A 19,705-nucleotide genomic window follows, 5' to 3' on the forward strand; every position below is an offset into this window, starting at 1 on the left:
CCTAGTCTGGTAACTGACGCCCTTCAATTAGGAAGGTATGAGACTATATTTTGTTTCATTTTGAACAGGGCGGACGTTGAACGAAATCGACTTATTTGGTACGAACACGCGTTGAGAAATTAATATCCTCGTGATCCGCGCCCTAATGTTTTGCTAAATCGGTTAACTCCCCGTGTGACCCCTATAAATAGGGCCCTTACATGAAACCGAAGCGCGCATTTTTCAAAACTAAATGCCAGGAGCTTCTCGACCCTCTAATAACTGAATTTGGCATTATCGTCACCACTTTGAGTGTTTTTCTGCATCAAGTAATCTCTCGCTCCGATCTCTCTTTCTATTTACTTTTAGACAATATACTAGCTAAAATACGATGAAATGTGTATTGATACGAGTAATTCCAGGTAGCCGTTCAGATGATCGGAAGAAGGCTTCGTTGAATGAAGTGGTCGGGTAATGTCGCAGTGAGTCAGGAGAGTCAGCCAAAAAGTCTTCCTCTCACAATAAATGCGGGTATTTATAGGGTAGGTGGAGGGGAACAGGTTCTGTGTGCTCGGCATGCTGAACACGTGGACGACATGCGCCAAGATATTTGATACTATGTTGTAACCGTACACGCGATGCGAGATCTCTATAGTAGAGGGGAAGATAATATAGAAGTCCAAGGCCTGGCCTTGAGTTCGGATCGACCTTGAGCCTGGGAATGCAAAGTGGTGTTCGGGAAATTAGATCGGGAAAGGATAAGGTTGGTAGGTCTGATCCGACCATCTTGTGCCGTCTAAACGGTATGTACAGGCCCAAGGGATATTCCTTATCAAGTAGCCCCCTAGTCTGGTAACTAACACCCTTCAATTAGGAAGGTATCAGACTATATTTCGTTTCATTTTGAACAGGGCGGACGAGGTACGAAATCGACTTATCTGGTACGAACACGCGTCGAGAAATTAATATCTCTCGCTCTAATCTCTCTTTCTATTTACTTTACTTATTTATGCATTCACGCACGCATCGACTTCTTAGCCCCCTTTCGATCGGGGGTTCGACATATCTCCCCCAAACATAGAGGAGGCTTTCTTATGGTCCAATCTCGGGGTCATTTTTGTAGCATTCCCCACCTTCCCAACAACAACAAAGGTTTGAAAAATCGGATTGTTTCTATTAAGTACGTATGGAAGTTACCGGTCCCCCGAGTGTGGTCTACTCACTACACTAAGCATAAGTATCCACCAGAAACCCGGGCACTTAAGAATGCGGTCCCTTAGATCTCCTCTGAGTTCTATGAGTATTGGATTCTCTAGTCTCCAGAGAGCGTTAAGGAGGCCGGCCTTGAGCTTCCAGATTATGGTCGGGCGGAAAAGTATGTTCCTAAAAAGGCTACCGTAATGGTTGCGGTTCCCGCCCCTCCTCCCGGTCCGAGCATCAAAGATTGAAATCGTTCGGAGACGATTTCTAACTCGAGTTTAGTCATAATGCGGCTTTATTTCATACTGATGATCCCCCGCCTCTATTTCCTTGCAGGTTTGGTCTTAGAGAGAAGCTTTGCTACCACCTCCACTGGGCCCAAGAAGCCTCGACCCAAGGTTACTTTGGGTGAGGACAAGGCAGCTCCCCCTACCGCAGCGGCTACCAAGCATAGGGCTGTGCAAAACCCGTCCTACCCGATTAACCCGCCCGAACCCGAACCCGCACAACCCATTCGAAAGGCATCCGAAATAAAGATCGGATATCCGATCCGCATCCGTTATTTGAAGAAGGGTAAATGGGATCGGGTAGGGTTAGGATATTTCCCATCCGAACCCGTCCGAAACCCGAACTATATATATATATGTGTATATGTATATATAGAACAACGCCATTTTAGCATGTATATATATATATATATATATATATATTCCAGAGTTTAGGGTTCGTCACTTTGGTTCATTTGTGCAGCCCTACGCGAGACTCCTCTCAAGTCTCCCTTCTCTGTTCTCTATCTTCGACTCTTCTCCGTTCTCCATTCTCCTCCATTTCTCTGATTCTCTCAACTCTGATTCTCTCAGAGTCTCACTCTTTGAGACCTGGGATAGTGAGTTCTGTACTTTCCTCTCTAGTCTTTAGTCCCTCGTCCTCTTTGTGTGGACTCTGGTGGTGGTGGTGGGAGCCTGGGAGCCCCTTGTCTGTGCAAAACCCGTCCTCTGTAGTCTCAATCGTTGGTGGTCTAGGCTCGACGACGACGTAATCGGTGGTGGAATCCCCTTGCCCGAACCCTAATTTGAAAGCTTGATTGCTTGAAGCCCTCGTTCTCAGAGGGAAAAATTGAGAAAACAAGTAATTCTAATTTATTTTATATGTTCTAGACTGATGTTGCATAGTTGCGTTAGTCTGTTTCTCTGTTAGTATGTTGATACTGTGATGTTGCATGAACCCTAATTTTTGGGGCTTTTCATATGTGTGATGAATTTGTAAAAATTCGGAGGTATATTCGTAAATTTTGATTGTAACCGTGTGAATAATGAATGTTGATGGTTGACTGCTGAGTAATTTTTGGGCATTTTCTGTATGAATGATTTTTATGGTGGAAGGCCTACTAAATACTGATATATGCCTGTAAATTTTAAATGTAAGCCGTATTGTCCCTTTGTCCGTATGAATGATGATTCTGGATTTTTGGTGGAAGCCTTATTAAGCCCTAATTTGTGGGCAATGGGCAGCCATAAGATGATGAGAATTCAAGAAAATGAATTCCTGATTATGGTTGATTGGTTGCAAACTTGCAACTTTCAAGTTTATAGTGAGAGGACCCTTAAATTGTGTATATTGTAACTTGTTATTTGTAAATGTATTGTAGTGTACTACTGTACAATGTATTGTGGTGGTGGACTGGTGGAAGTCAATTGTAAATTGTCAAATGTAATTTGTAAATATTAAATGTAACTGTAATCATTATGAATGATGATTGTTGATTATGGTGGAAGCCTTATCAGTGTTTACCTCAATTATCTGTTGATTATGTTGTTATGTTCTACTGTTTCTCTAAATTCTGATGCTCAATTACCATCTATATAGATGGAAAGCAATCAAAATATAAGTGGGTCTAGACTTCTTCCATCCTCAACAGTAGTAGATGAACAAGGAGTTCAACCTCAAGGCATTGAGACAAATACTCAATAGCCTATGGTCACTCCTGTTGTTCCTGCTACTAAAAAGAGGAAGGAAATAGGGTTTAGGTCCAAAGTCTGGGATCACTATGAAAGGACCCTTGATTCTCAGGGGAAATTACTTACGGCCACTTGCCTTTACTGCAAAAAGATTTTTGCCTGTCAATCTAAAAAGCATGGCACATCATCTTTAAGGAACCACATTATGGCCTGTCTTAAAAATCCTCACTCGAAGGATACAAGGCAGTCCCTACTGACATTCAATGTAGTTTCCACTTCTGGAACAGATGCTCCTGAGGGAGTTCTAGGGACATGGGTGTTTGATCAAGAGGCCATTAGGAGGGCCTTATGTGAGATGATTATCATAGATGAGCTCCATTTTAGGTATGTTGAGGGCCAGGGATTCAGGAGGTTTATTCTTGTCTATTGTCCTAGGTTTCTGATCCCTTCTAGGTGGACAATTTCTAGGGACATCTACCAAATTTTCCTAGATGAGAGGCTAAGTCTTAGGAAGTTGTTTAGGGTGGGCACACAAAGAGTCAGTTTCACCACTGATACCTGGACTTCTGTCCAGAGGATTAATTATATGTGCATTACTGCACATTTTATTGATGACCAGTGGAAGCTTCAGAAAAAAATAATTTCCTTTGTCCCAGTTTCTTCTCATAGGGGGAAGTATATCGCAAAAGCCCTAGAGAGCTGTCTATTAGAGTGGGGGATTAGAAATGTGTTCACTATTACAGTATACAATGCCTCTTCTAATGATATAGCTTTGGGGTACGTTAAGAACAAGCTATTATCTTGGGGTTGTTCTTCTGTTAGGGTGCAGTACTTGCACATGAGGTGCATAGCACATATCCTAAGCCTAGTGGTCCAAGATGGTTTGAGGTATGTAGATGAGTCAGTTAAAAGGGTGAGGGATGCAGTGAGATGGGTTATGAACTCACCTGTTAGGTTGTAAAAGTTTAGGGAACTAGCTGATCTGATTGGGGTGGAAGCCAAGTCAGCCTTGCATCTTGATGTCCCTACTAGGTGGAACAACACCTACATCATGCTTAACACTGCAATTGAATATCAAAGAGTGTTTTATATGCTTGCAGAAACTGACCCCTCCTTTTCTGCTGATTTGGATGATGTCCCTTCTTTTATGGATTGGAGTTCTGTGGAAAGCTTAGTTAAGCTTTTGAAAACTTTTTATGAGATGACAGTGAGAATTTCTGGTTCTCTCTATGTCACTTCTAACACATTCTTCTCTGAGATCTCTGATCTCAGTTGCATGCTGGAAGATATGGTTTTGGCTGAGCCTGAAACTGAAAAGGTAAAGCTTTATTTTCTACTTTCTATTTCTGCTTTGTGTTATGTTCTTCTCTGAAATCTTTATTTGTTTTATGTTGCTTAATTATGTGATAGGTAATAGGGCAACAAATGAAAACCAAGTTTCATAAATATTGCGGGGATCCAGCAAAAATGAACTTTCTCATTTTTTATGCCAATATTCTGGACCCCAGAGATAAGGAGGAATACATGCCTCAATAGTTTGTCCAGCTTTATGGAGAAGGGAATGGCAAATCTTTTTTTGTCAAGGTCCAATTTGCCATGTCTGTGTTGTATGCTGATTATGTATCTACCTATTCTGTCAGTTCAACCCCCTCTGAATCCTCTACTCAATCTGTCCAGTTTGAGGCTACCTCAATTGGTAGGTCTCAGTCAAGGTTGAAGAGTCAGCTGAAAAAAAAGAGGATGGAGGGTGGTGGTGGAAGTAGTAAGCAGACAGAGCTGCAAGTGTACTTGAGTGAGGGTATAGTTGAGGATGATGAAGATGCCACTTTTGATGTTTTAAAGTGGTGGAAGGGCAATAGTGAGAGATTTCCTATTCTCTCTAAAATGGCTAGAGATGTGCTTGCAGTTCCTATTTCCACAGTTGCATCTGAGAGTGCTTGCAGTTCCTATTCTTTTTTTTCTTATTTATATTTGTTTGATCTTGTTCTTTTTCTGTTTTGCAGAATTGCCCACTGGATGCAGTATTCCATCAATGTTATCATCAATACCTGTAATGTATTTATGTCTTTATTTGATTATTTCAATAATGTATATTGTAATATTGTATACTTGTATTATTGTTTGCTGTTGCCTATTGTGTCTGCTGGTAAGGTTTCTAACCTCTAACTCTCTAAGTGGCTGGGTAACTTTCTGAGTATTATTGGTGAAATGTTGCTGCCCTTAGTTGAGTTGAACCCTTCTGGAATTCTGGTAAGAAAGATCATACTTTTAATGATTTATTTTGTTATGTAAGTTATTAATGTGTCTTCTCTTGGCTGGCTATGATGATGCTTCTACCTTTAACTGAATAAATGGAATGGAGTTGGCATGTTGCTCATGTGTTTGTAAAATACATTGTTAACAATTTGCCCCCATTTCCTTACTTGATCTGGAAATATGCAATCTGAGCCTAATAGTCTTATGGCTATAGCCTAATATTTGTTACTTATCTAGTTAGCTCACTGCCTCACTTATCTGTTTAGTTTTCCCTAATATTGTTTTAAGTTGTCATATTAACAAGAAGAAGAGTAAAAATTATGTCTGCTAGAGTGATCCTGTTGATCAGTTGATGTGCTGAAATGATGAATGCTCTGATGCTCAATTGCTGAAATGTCTGAAAACTTGTGCTGATTTTTGTCAATTTTGTGTAAATGTGTAATTATTTGTAATTTTGTATTATTAGACAGTTGGTGTTGGACACTTGGACTGTAGACTGTTGGTAACTGCTAACTGCTAAGTTAACTTCTTTCTTATTTTTGTTGGACTTGAAGTTAGAAGTTACAATTTTGTAAGTTTAACTTAAATTGTAACTTCTAAGTTCTAACTTCTAAGTTCATGCAGTGTTTATGCTCTCTTATTTTGTAAAGAAGTAGTTAACTAGTTAAGTAGTATTATGAATTTATGTTTCAGTTTTTTTATGTAGTCGTTTTTCCTATATTTTTTTTTAATAAAAATGTTTTGATATTAGTTTATGTTTATCCGAATAACATCCGAAATCCGAAGTTCATAATCCGCAATCCGAATTTGCAATATCCGAACGGTAAACGTGTTAAAAATAATGGTTTGGGTTTCCAAAATTAAAACCGAAAACCGATCGGGTGGACGAATTGAAAATCCGATCCGTCCGAACCCGTCCGATGCTCAGTCCTAACCGAGCAACCAATCCCCACCGGTATCTCGGTCGGAGCAGCCTACACCACGGCAGATGCATCCGACCCCCATCGGGTCGTTTAGGCCCCCAGCAAGTGTGGAAAGGAAAAGGCCGCTGAATCAGATGTTGAGGAGATCGTCCCCTCAAAAGGCACAAGCACTCAAGCCCCCCAAGGTCCACTCCCGTCCTGAATGCCTTATGTGAGGGCGGAGAACAAACAGCGAATCTCTTTAAGAAGATTCACACCATGATTCCCTCGCGGGAAGCTATAAGGGGTCTGGAAACTTACTAGGTCGGGGAGATGATCGCGGGCAAAAATTACAGACAATATACTAGCTGATATACGATGAAACGTGTATTTATTTGAGTAATTCCGGGTAGCCGTTCAAATGCTCGGAAGAAAGCTTCGTAAAATGAAGTGGTCGGGTAATGTCGTAGTGAGTCAAGAGAGTCAGCCAAAAAGTCCCCCTCTCCCAATAAATGTGGGTATTTATAAGGTAGGTAGAGGAGAACATGTTATGTGTGCTTGGCATGCTGAACACGTGGACAACATATGCCAAGATATTTGATACTGTGTTGTAATCGTACACGCGACACAAGATCTCTGTAGCTGAGGGGAAGATAATATAGAAGCCAAAGGCCTTGAGTTCGGATCGACCTTGAGCCCGGGAATGCAAAGTGGTGTTTATAATATGTAAGGTTCTCGGTTGTTCGGGAAATTAGATCGGGAAAGGATAAGGTCGGTAGGTCTGATCCGACCATCTTTTGCCGTCTAAACCGTATGTGCAGGCCCAAGGGATATTCCCTATCAAGTGCACATTGTCCCTTCTTATAGAGCACATTGTTGAAGTTCGTAAGTGACAATTTTTTTTTATCTAGGGCTAAGATTCATTTTCATTTCTCACTACGGCTTTCTTCTCACTCCGAACCTCTTCCATCCTCTCTCTCTCCCTCTCTATATATATATATATATAATAGTTATGTTTTTCAAACATATCTAATTCTAGTCAATTAACTTATTATCAACTTTCAAATTTATCTAAAATTATATTGTTTTCAAAAGTGTTGAGGTTACGTTGCTTCTTGTTCGGATTTTGCAGTACGTCGTTTCCTCCTTTTCAATCATCTAATTAAAGAGGGAGGCAACCACTTGGCATTTCGTGGTTTTCATAATCGATTTTGAGAGATTTGACATATTATGTGTTAAAATTATTTTGTAAATTAAAATTTGAAATTGTAATTGGTGACAGAATTCATAAGTATCCATCGATAGGTACATGTCAAACTATCAATGAGTACTCCCTTATTGGTAAAATCTTAGGGTGTGTTTGGTTCGCACATGGAAATTAGAATCAGAATGGGTTTCAAATACTTGGTAATGATAATGAGTTTTGATGAAAGTATTTTACATATTTGGTAGTAAGGTGGAATGAGAATGATTATTAATAGTTTGGAAAGAAGAGGAGGAAGAAAATGAAACCCTGATTTTATTAGGGAATGAATTTTGCAATTAATGAGGTAATAAAACCTCATAGTAGGGTTATAAAAACCTGTCAACCAAACAATAACAATGACTTTGATACGTATCCATTCTTGATAGCTAAACCTGTCAACCAAACACACCCTTACTATTACCTTGCTATTTGATGTATATATATTTTACTAGTTTTTTCTACGCGCTTTGCGCGAAGACTTGTGCCCAATATTTAAACCCAATTAGTAAATCATTTTGAAATAAATATAATGCATTTTTTTTGAGTTGTCAAAGTTTAATAGATATTCGAGTATAATTTTTGTTGTGTATGTAATTGAAATTAACACAAGAAATTCAAATTCATTGGGATTAATATATTCCACTGTAATTTTAAGGGTACTCAACGCTGTATTACAACTTTTTTGTCTTTGAAAATGAATAAAATTTGTTTAAATGTAGTCTTCTTCTAATTAGAGATATATCCCTTATAAATTCATATTCATATATGGATATAAATAATACTTGATTTCAAATGTCTCAATTCAACAACTTTCATAGATTGATATCTAAAAATCCTGTCTCAATTCAACTGCAAATACATTATGCTGTTGCTCATCTATAATATTAATATTTTTTAAAAATAATAGTGTGTACCTCTATATATATATATATATATATATATATATATATATATATATATATATCTTATTTATAATTGTAGAATTCATATTAATATTATTGAACTAAGAATTATATAAATGATAAATTACTAAATATAACTGTGGTAATATTTAATTAAAATCTAAATGAATTCAAACTTACCATTGAAGAATGTAAGAAAAAATATTGTGTGTGCATGTGCATGATAATTATAATGTGAAAAGATAACAGAAGTTATAATGGTAGGGACATTTTTGTCCAAAAAATCATGTAGTACAACTTTTATAGCATAAGGTACAACAAAAATTAACGGAAAAAACGAACATAAACCAGGGGTATAACCTGGATTGAAACTTATTATGTTTTTAGATAAGGCAACACGTATTTAATAATAATAATAATAAGAGTTTATTACCGAAATGGTCCCTCGACTATTGCGAAATTACCAATTTGGTCCTCAACAATTTTTCGTGCCCAATTAAGTCCCTCGACTTTGAAAATTGTAACCAATTTGGTCCTCCGTTCATTTTGTCGTTAAAATGGAGACCAAATTAGTAATTTTGCTATAGTCAAGGGACCAAATTGGTAATTTTGCTATAGTCAAGGGACCATTTTAGTGAAAAATTAATTACCAATTTGGTTCCTTGACTATAGCAAAATTATCAATTTGGTCCCTTGACTATAGCAAAATTACCAATTTGATCCCGATTTTAACGGCAAAATAAACGGAGGACCAAATTGGTTAAAATTTTCAAAGTCGAGGGACTTAATTGGGCACGAAAAATTATCGAGAACCAAATTTGTAATTTCGCAATAGTTGAGGGAGCATTTCGGTAATAAACGCATAATAATAATAATAATAAGAGTTAATTCCAGAAATGGTCCTTCGACTATTGACTTTTACCAATTTGTATCCTCGACTTTTAATTTTACCAAAGTTGGTCCCTTAACTATTGATTTTGTACCAATTTTGGTCATTCTGTTAAATCTATGTTAAATAGGTGTTAAAATTGAGGGCCAAATTGTAAAATTAAATATTTTAACCTTTCCTCTTCACTTTGTTTCTACTCCTAGTGGTGCCCTTTTCTACCATTTTTGTTATCAAATAATAATTAAAAAACACCTAATACAACAATAAAATATATAATAACACTCCACATCCAGTTAGAGAATTTACAAAAAAAAAATAAATTATTACGGAGTATATATTACATAACAGTAAACCAAAGAAATCAAAAATAAAATAAAGAAAAAAAATTTGATTACTTGAAACAATTTAACATAAAATGTGAAAAATAAATATATTGACTCACATTGTTCCCTATATAATCTAGCGATGGAGGAGGGAAAACAAAGTGAAGAAGAAATGTTAAAAAATTTAGTTTTATATTTTTGCCCTCAATTTTAACACCTATTTAACAGAAAGACCAAAATTGGTACAAAATGAATAGTTGAGGGACCAACTTTAATAAAATTAAAAATCGAGAACAAAAATTGGTAAAAGTCAATAGTCCAAGGACTATTTATGGAATTAACTATAATAATAATAATAGTAATGTAATAGTCACCCTTGTCCCTCACAAATTCAAAGAGAAAAAAAATATTGAAAAACATGAAAACATGTCTCAATGACGCTAGTAAGAAGTTTCTCCTAAGATTATGTGCAAAACCTAAGCAAGTTAATTAGCTTTGCCATGAAATCTAGTTTGAGAGATTTAGAAAATTCATGATAAACTTTCAAAGAAAGAAAGACTAAAGTCTTATATATCTTTTAATCATCAAAAGGTTTTCTAAAAATCTATAAAGATACGTATTTATAGGTGAACGAGCAACGACATGTAACTCGATCTATTCTCAACCTTAATAAATAGGAAAAACAAAGTTCATACTTAGAAACTAAATTAAAGATATAACATTTAATAATAATAATAATAATAATAATAATAATAATAATAATAATAAAGAATATAAAAAATACAATAAAATTTAATGCAAGACATCTTCTTGTTAAGAAGACTTCATAGCTCTATTACAATTACACATGTAACTTTGACAATTACCTTTAAGCAGCGTTGAATGTTTTTATGTTAGACGTATTGGCCGGCCAACCGAGGTGTCAAGGCTATATTATGTCTTTGACTCATATTATCTAATTTAAACACTATAAATTTTATGTTAGAAATATAGATTTGATTTATTCAAGCCGTTAATTTTTTTATTAGTAAAAGGTAATTATTTAAAAATTAAAATCAAATAGAAAACAATAAAGTTCATAACCATATAAAAATAGAATTACATTAAACTTTATTCCTAACTTTTTTTATATATTAAAAAAGGAAGGTCCCAAGGTTGTCTTCGTGTATGGTGAATCCTAATTTAAAAATTATATATTTGCAGTTAACACATTCTATATTTATAATTAACAATTTGAAGATGTAGGCCCTGGTCCGTGGTATAATTTGTTGAATTCGTTGGGGTCCACTAACTTCTCTTAGATCTCTATAATGAGGCCTCAACTTGCAGGGCAAATTATGCCGTGGACCCAGGTCCACCTTGCAAGGTGGACCTGGGTCCAATACGACGTTGTTTTACTATTTTTTTTTTAAAAAAATTACTAAACATATACCCCCGAAATGTGTGAATGTGGAGGTTTCAAATTGTGAATATGGAGTATAGAATTTGTGAATGTAGAGTTATGAATGTGTGAATATGTAGTAGAGTTAACAGAGTTCTAGCAGCCCTAAAATGTGTGAATGTGGAGGTTTCAAATTGTGAATATAGAGTATAGAATTTGTGAATGTAGAGTTATGAATGTGTGAATCTGTAGTAGAGTTAACAGAGTTCTAGCAACTTGTAGCTCTCTACCTGTAATGTGTGAATGTGGAGTTCCCAAGTTGTGAGCATGGAGTATAGGACCTGTTAATATAGAGTTTTGAATGCGTGAATGCATAACAGTGGTAATATAGTTACTAAACATATAGCCCTGTAATGTGTGAATGTGGAGTTTTCAAATTGTGAATATGGAGTATAGGGTCTGTGAATGTAGAGTTATTGTTCTGTTGCGATGAGGAGCCGTTAACGCCGTTAATTTTTTTATTTTTTATTTTTAAAAAAATTGTGAAACGGCGTCGTATTGGACCCAGGTCCACCTTGCAAGGTGGACCTGGGTCCACGGCATAACAACTGAACTTCCTGTCTTACCAATGTTCTTTCTTATGCGCAATCATCGATATTAACTTTAACCAAGGCCAATCGGTATTATTTTAGGCAAAAATTTGTGTGAGGATCCGTGAGACGGGTCAGATCAAATGTAATACTGGCAAATGTAATATTAAATAAAAAATAAAATATTTATTACTTATATAAAAAATATACTAACAAATGTAATACTAAATCAGAAACAAAATGTTTATTGCTTATATTTAAAAATGTAATATTTTTACATTTTGATGTAAAGTTATTATATTTTTCGCTTTCAAAAAAAAAATTATATTTTTCATCAAAAGTATTACATTTTCCTTTATAAGTGCAACATTACTTATAAAGAAAAATATAATACTTTTGATGAAGAAACTAAAAAGTAACATTTTTATATCAAAATATAAAAGTATTATATTTGTCCTCAAAAGTATTATGTTTTCTCTTATAAGTAACAGATATTTTACTCCTAATTTAATATTACATTTACTAGTATAAGTATTACATTTGTATATTGACCCGATCCGTCTCACGGATAAAGATTCATGAGACAGTCACACACAAGTGTGACCCATTATTTTTTTTTGAGGAAAAAGTGTGACCCATTATTTTAACATCTCACTTTGTTTAGGTCAACTAATTTATGTATACTCAATAAATATAAAGAATTTCCATTTTGTTAAGCCTAATATTGTGTGAGCACATGAAAGTAAGAGATAATTTTCAAATTAATTTTATTAGATTATGATGTGCTCTGGGTTAAGCCCAAAATGCCAAGACAACTTTCTTAAAGTGTCGAATTTAATAAATTCTTATAATTACTAAGTTAATTATTCGACCAACATCTAACGAGAGATACATGATGAAGTCTAGCTCTAATAATTCATTGCCGGACGGAAGAACAAGATCCTCCTGTCCGCAACGCGAAGAAGACCAAACGTAGAGCTCCCTCACAGGAAATTTTGACACTGCCACCTCTATTATCAGCCCAAAATTCACCACGGCCAAATCTTGCGATTCTACAGCACACGATTGGCAACCCTCAAGAACCGGAATCTTAGGGAACTCCACCATCCTTCTTCTCGCCCAAGGACCCAGATAGCTGGATGTGCAGAACTTCTGGTCCGGTAAATGATGAAGAAGAGGTATTTGACACTCAAATGGTAGAGGAAGGGATAGACCCAGACTACCCAATCATAGTGATCACGAAGGAGGAAAAAGCCAGGATGAGACGACCATGGCGACTTTCTCTAATAATCAAATTACTAGGAAGAAAGATTGGTTATTCGTATCTACTTCAACGCCTCATCAAGATGTGGAAACCAGAGGGACATATGGAACTCTTTGCATTAGAGCATGACTACTATCTAGCCAAGTTCCAAGCTCTACGAGACATATGGTTATGTCAAGTAGAAAGTGTGTGTGTGTGAACAGTTTTCTTCTTTAGCCTGTGCATCTAGAGTGGACTCTACTGAGGTCGGTCAGGGTTAGTCTAGATGTGGCGGTAACTACTCCGGATGTACGGTATAGCCGGGCCGGGGTGTTACAAGTTGGTATCAGAGCGGTTAGATCTTTGGAGGATAGATTTGAGTTTAAGCTGTGAAACCCTTGAACCCTAGTTTCAAGTCAGTCAGCTTCAAGTTAATTAAGTTTCGAGTCAGCTTAGGTTCGTTAAGACCAACCTAAGTCGTTATTCCAGCCTAATGAGTATAAGTTTCGGAGCAGAGCTGGAACGTAGGCCAGGCAACGTAAAAATGGGGTACTCCACTTCTACTTTACAGAATCTCTTGATTCTGGTTGCTAAATACTCTGACTGATACTTGTGCATTCTTATATGTGTTAATCATTTCGTATGATTACTGTGAGTGAACTTGAGAAGCTAATATACTAACTGTTTAGTTAACTAACTTCTTAGTAACTTTTATACTTCGGAAGCTAACTCGAAACGATCGTTTAGTGAAAATGCCGCCAAGACGAAATGTACCTACGGGACGTGACGACGCCACCACGACAATGGATCGTATGGCATTGGCAATGGAACAGATGGCTGAGTTTATGGATCGTATGGCATTGGCAATGGAACAGATGGCTGAGTTTATGATGGGTATGGCATTGGCAATGGAACAGATGGCTGAGTTTATGATGGCTCAGCAGGCCCAGAATCAAAATCAGGGACACCCTCGGGTCGACTTTGCTAAAGCCATAGCAAGTAGACACCCACCGAATTATGCTGGAGAAGATGACCTAGTGGTTTTGGAAGAATGGATACGGACATTTGATAAACTACTTGACGCAGTAACTTGCCCGGCGAATCAACGAGTATCTTCTGCGGTTTACTACTTGACGAAAGTCGCAGATAACTGGTGGGCAACGGCTAGACCCGAACTCCTACAAAACCCAGACTTTGGATGGGAAGAATTCAAGGAGGAATTGAGGGGACAATTTTACACGGAATGAATTAAGGGAATCAAGTGCGAAGAATTCTTGCGACTGAAGCAGAAAGGAGAAACTGTTCAGGTCTACTATGACCAGTATGTGGAGCTGATGAGATTTGCTCAGGATATTGTGCCGGACGAGGCAAGCAAGGCAAGAAGATTTGTGCGAGGACTGGATTGGGACGTGAGAAGGGCAATCGCACCATTCATGTGCTCCACTCTCAAGGAGGCATATAATCGGGCATCGGATCAGTACCAAGTGTACCTGGATCAACAGGAAGTTTACGGTAGGAACAAAAGAAAAGCTGAGGATAAACAGAAGAGATTCAAGGTGGATGATCGGAAGTCTAACCAAGGGAAATTTCAACCAAAGCAAGGAGAGAAGAGGGGAGGAACAGACCAGGGGAAACAGTCTGCTTGCAACAGATGTGGAAAGAGTCATCCTGGAGAAAATTGTCAAGGGGTGAGAATAAGGTGCTGCAAGTGTGGCCTCTTAGGACACAAATTCTATGAGTGCCAAACCAGGGTGGAAAACCTCCGGAACTCCTTGCAGAATACCAGGCAAGGAGGAGGATTCAATGGGCACAACGGTCGGAAACCTGCGGAATCAGGTAACAGGGGAGTTAATTCTCCACAAGTGAACCGGGGAAGACCTACATGTTCGAGCGATAAAGGGAAGTCACCAATGGGAGAAAGCAGCACAGGGAACCAAGGACGAATCTACATCGTCAACAGCGCTCAGGCTCAAGCTGGCGACGTCGTAACCGGTACATTTCTTATAAACTCGGTGTTTGGTTCAGTATTATTTGATACGGGAGCTATCAATTCCTTTATATCATCCACATTTGCGGATAGATTGAAGTTATGGCCTACTAATAAGTTAGACTTAAATGTGAGAACTGCCTCGGGGATGGTGGTAGCCTGTAAGGATCGATATGACAACATTTCGATAGAGATTGCGGGATTCAATTGTTCCGGAAATCTTATTCGTTTTGAGTTAGAAGGCATCGATGTGGTACTCGGAATGGATTGGTTGGATATGTATAAGGCTCAAATTGTTTGTAATGAGCGAAATGTTGTCCTACGAGGACCGAATGGGAAGAGAATATCCTACCGAGGGATTGAGAAGCAACCCGAGCCCAAGTTGATGACAATGCAGAAGTTGAGGAAGTACGCTCGCCAGGGGTGTGAAGTGTACCTCTGCTTGGTGCAGGATGCTGAGATGGAAGAACCGGAGATCAATCAAATCCCAGTAGTGCGTGAATTTCCCGACGTGTTTCCAGAGGATCTCACGGAAATGCCGCCGAAAAGGGAAGTGGAATTCACTATTGATCTCGCACCAGGAACCGCGCCAATCTCAAAAGCGCCTTATCGAATGGCACCGAAAGAGATGGAAGAATTAAAGGCTCAATTGGCAGAGTTATTGGAGAAGGGATTCATCAGACCAAGTGTGTCACCTTGGGGCGCACCGGTATTATTTGTAAAGAAGAAGGATGGGAGCCTGAGACTGTGTATCGATTATAGAGAACTCAATCGGGTCACAGTGAAGAACAAGTACCCATTGCCCAGGATCGACGACCTGTTCGATCAATTGAAGGGAGCTGGAGTATTTTCAAAGATTGATTTAAGGTTAGGATATCACCAAGTGCGAGTCGTGGAGCAGGATATTCCCAAAACAGCATTCCGGACTAGATATGGGCACTACGAATTTGCCGTCATGCCGTTCGGAGTGACAAATGCACCAGGGACTTTCATGGACTTGATGAACAGGATTTTCCTTCCATATCTAGATAAGTTCATCGTTGTCTTTATAGACGATATCTTGGTTTACTCAAAGACACCAGAGGAGCACGAAGAACATCTTAGGACAGTATTGCAAATGCTGAGGGAAAAGAAACTTTTTGCGAAACTGTCTAAGTTCGAATTTTGGAGGGAGCAAGTAGCATTTCTTGGTCACATAATCACCAAGGAAGGAATAGCAGTGGACCCAACTAAGATAAAAGCTGTAATGGAATGGGAGGTACCCAAATCGGTCACGGAGGTCCGAAGTTTCTTAGGATTGGCGGGCTATTACCGAAGATTTGTCCAAGATTTCTCGAAGATAGCAAGACCATTGACAAATCTGCTCAAAAAGACTACCAGGTACCGTTGGAGTGAAGAGTGTGAGCATGCATTCCAGGAACTCAAGAAGAAGTTAACAACTGCCCCAGTATTAACCTTACCTGTTGGAACAGAAGGCTATGAACTATACACAGATGCGTCTCACAAAGGACTGGGATACGTCTTGATGCAACATGGAAGGGTAATAGCTTATGCATCTCGTCAATTGAAACCACATGAAGCTAACTACCCAACCCATGATCTGGAACTAGCAGCTGTGGTGTTTGCTCTCAAAATCTGGAGACACTACCTCTATGGAGTTACTTGTAAGATCTTTACGGATCATAAGAGTTTAAAGTACATCTTCACTCAGAGAGATCTCAATTTGAGGCAAAGAAGATGGCTGGAGTTGATCAAGGATTATGATTTGGAAATCCAATACCAGGAAGGCAAAGCAAACAAGGTAGCAGATGCATTGAGTCGGAAGTCAAATCACGCTCTTTGGGTATTGCCCGAGTAATTATGCAAGGACTTTTAAAGGCTCAATTTGGAAATAAGAATGGGTAGTCAAGTGGAACAAGAGATGAAACTATATCACTTGTCGGTCACCCCAAACCTATTTGAAGAAATCAAACAAGCACAAGGAGACGATAATGGGGTGAATAAACTCAAGGAGAAAATGATTGATGGAAAATGTGGTTCATTTGAGTTACACCCAGATGGGAGTGTTAGATTTCAAGGCAGATGGGTTATACCTGCAGGTTGTAAGAAGATAATGGATTAGCTAATGAAAGAAGGTCATTATACCCCATATTCAGTTCACCCTGGAGGAGACAAACTTTACAAAGATCTGAGACAAAACTTTTGGTGGTTAGGCATGAAAAAGGACGTAGCTAAATTTGTGGCCAAATGCTTAAACTGCCAGAAGGTTAAAGCAGAGAGGAGTAAACCAAAGGGTTTACTACAACCGTTAGAGATTCCTCAGTGGAAGTGGGACTCTATTTCTATGGATTTTGTGGGGGGATTGCCACTAACAAGGTCAGGGAAAGATAAGATATGGGTAATAGTGGACAGGCTTACCAAGACAGCAAGGTTCATTGCCATGAAGGAAACTTGGACTATGACTCAATTGACAAAGGCTTATGTGAACAAGGTGGTTAAGTATCATGGAATACCCAAGGATATCGTTTCTGATAGAGACTCTCGATTCTTGTCACAATTTTGGCAAGTTTTGCAAGCAGCTATGGGAACGAAGTTGAAACTTAGTACTGCTTTTCATCCTATGACTGATGGGCAGACTGAGAGGACCATACAAACCTTGGAAGATATGTTAAGGGTTTCTGTGTTGGACTTTCAAGGATCGTGGGAGGAACATTTGGACCTAATCGAGTTTTCTTACAATAATAGTTATCATGCAAGTATACAAATGGCACCATATGAAGCTTTATATGGACAGAAGTGTAGAAGCCCTCTGTGTTGGGAAGATTCGGTTAATTCTGTGACGTTAGGACCCGAATATCTTCAAGAAATCACAGAAAAGGTCAAGTTGATTCAAGGAAGGATGAAAGCTGCTCAGGACCGACAAAAGTCTTATGCTGATCAAAGAAGGCAATTATTGGAATTTCAAGAAGGTGATAAGGTATTGCTAAAAATATCTCCTACGAAGGGAGTAATGCGGTTCGAGAAGAAAGGAAAATTGAGTCCAAGATATATAGGACCGTATGAAATCCTTGAGAGGATCGGAAAGGTAGCATACCGATTAGCACTACCTGCGGTGATGGATCGGGTACACAATGTATTTCATGTGTCGCAATTAAGGAAGTACGTGTACGATACATCGCATGTACTCCAACCTGAGGAGGTGACTTTGGATGAGAACTTATCATATGAAGAAAAACCAGTGAAAATATTGGATACCAAGACCCGGGATACCCGCAGAAAGTCCATAAAGTTGGTGAAAGTATTATGGTCAAACCATTTGGGGGAAGAAGCCACATGGGAGTTGGAAGATGAAATGAGAACGTGATACCCTATGTTGTTTGAGCAAGGTAAAAGAGAACCTTTACCCTTTCCAAATTGAAGCTTCTAGTTCAATAAGTATGGTTAACCTTAGTTTCGAGGGCGAAACTCTTTTAAGGGGAGTAGAATGTAATACCCCGAAATATTTTCTTCAAAAAAAAAAGAAAAAAAAAGGGGGAGGTTTAAATTTTATTTCATTCTAAGCATTGGCATACTCAAGTTATGATTCATAGATATTCAGAATAATTTTTACTAGTTAAAATAGTTGTTAATAAGCTGCGTTCGTACGTACCGGTCAAGAACCGTAAGAATTTTAGGAGCTGGTGTTCGGACCCGATAGTCCTAGGAAATGGATCATTAGACACCATACTATTATTCTTGAATTTCCTATTTAATTAAATCAGCCCATAGCAGCGAAAATTTATTTTGATCGTAACATCGTTAAATTTCGCGGTGTACCGAACCTAGCCCAATTTTAAGTTTCAGTCTGGGATAAATTTTTGGTTTCAAAAATTATTTGATTTAAATTAGTTTCTACTGAGAATTCATCTGTTTTAATCCCGATCAGTCTAGCTAAGATATTTTTCAAGATCAAACCATAGGAAAGTGACACTTGTCACAATTATTTACCACATGTTGGGGTGGACTAGTCAACCAAGTGAGATCCAAATATAAAGCCATTTGTTTCCCCTTTCCCCTTCATTTGGACGAAAAAACACAAGGAGAAGAGAGAGGGAGATCATCTTTTTCCTCCATTAGAGCTTCACCTTCCATAGCCAAAATTTCTTCACAAGTCTCAAGTCTTTCGGTAAAACTTTAATTTTATTCGGTAGAAAGCTTTATTTTCCTTCCTAGACCTTGAATCTAAGCTTAGTTTCTTAATATTTGTTGTTATGATGTTAATTTTTCTCCTAGGGTTTTGAGTAAAAATTGGGGAAAAAGTCCAAGACTTACTTCTACGGTGTTAGTAAACTTTCTCGAGGTAAGGAATCCCTTAAGTAGGTTAAGGTCACTTGAAATTGGATAATTGATTGTTTGGTTGAAATATGATGAGATCTAGGTGGAAATCTTGTGTACATGATTGTATGTATAATATATATGAAATTGTATTTTGCATAATATATTGGAATAAATTGTTGTGTTGAGGAGATGTGGTAGTTAATATGCATAAATATCTAAATTAGAGAGGCTAAGTGTATTATATAATATATGTATGTATGTATAAGTATGGTGTATATATATATATATATATATATATATATATATATATATATATACGTGTGATGTGTGTATATATGTAAACCGTATATATGTACATATATGTGTATAAATATGGGTATGTATGTATAATTAAAATAAAGTGTGGTATTATGTACATATACATATATGGAATATATATGTTAACCTTGTATACCTATACGTATGAGTATTGGGGAAATTGTACTATGAATATGGGTAGTATGTGAACTTTTATGTGAGTATACCTAAATTG

The 19,705-nt window shown here is 37.7% G+C and overlaps 1 protein-coding gene across 1 annotated transcript; it reads left to right on the forward strand.

Annotated features, from left to right (window-relative positions):
* The first annotated feature begins 13,672 nt into the window (after nt 1–13,672).
* LOC116026991 lies at nt 13,673–16,978 on the forward strand. Its single transcript, XM_031268419.1, has 4 exons — nt 13,673–14,032; nt 14,123–15,513; nt 15,619–16,011; nt 16,735–16,978. The coding sequence occupies exons 1-4, from the start codon at nt 13,673–13,675 to the stop codon at nt 16,976–16,978; spliced, it is 2,388 nt and encodes a 795-aa protein (XP_031124279.1).
* The last annotated feature ends 2,727 nt before the right edge of the window (nt 16,979–19,705 follow it).

Source organism: Ipomoea triloba, chromosome 8 (assembly GCF_003576645.1).
Source record: "Ipomoea triloba cultivar NCNSP0323 chromosome 8, ASM357664v1".
Taxonomy (NCBI): domain Eukaryota; kingdom Viridiplantae; phylum Streptophyta; class Magnoliopsida; order Solanales; family Convolvulaceae; genus Ipomoea; species Ipomoea triloba.

Excerpts from the sequence above, each read along its gene's own strand:
- LOC116026991 (XM_031268419.1), top strand. The coding sequence starts at position 13,673 with ATGGATCGTATGGCATTGGCAATGGAACAGATGGCTGAGTTTATGGAT. Across the intron at positions 15,514-15,618 it reads TTAAAGGCTCAATTGGCAGA|AGAACTCAATCGGGTCACAG; the intron begins GTTATTGGAGAA and ends TATCGATTATAG. Across the intron at positions 16,012-16,734 it reads CTTTTTGCGAAACTGTCTAA|GCTCAATTTGGAAATAAGAA; the intron begins GTTCGAATTTTG and ends GGACTTTTAAAG.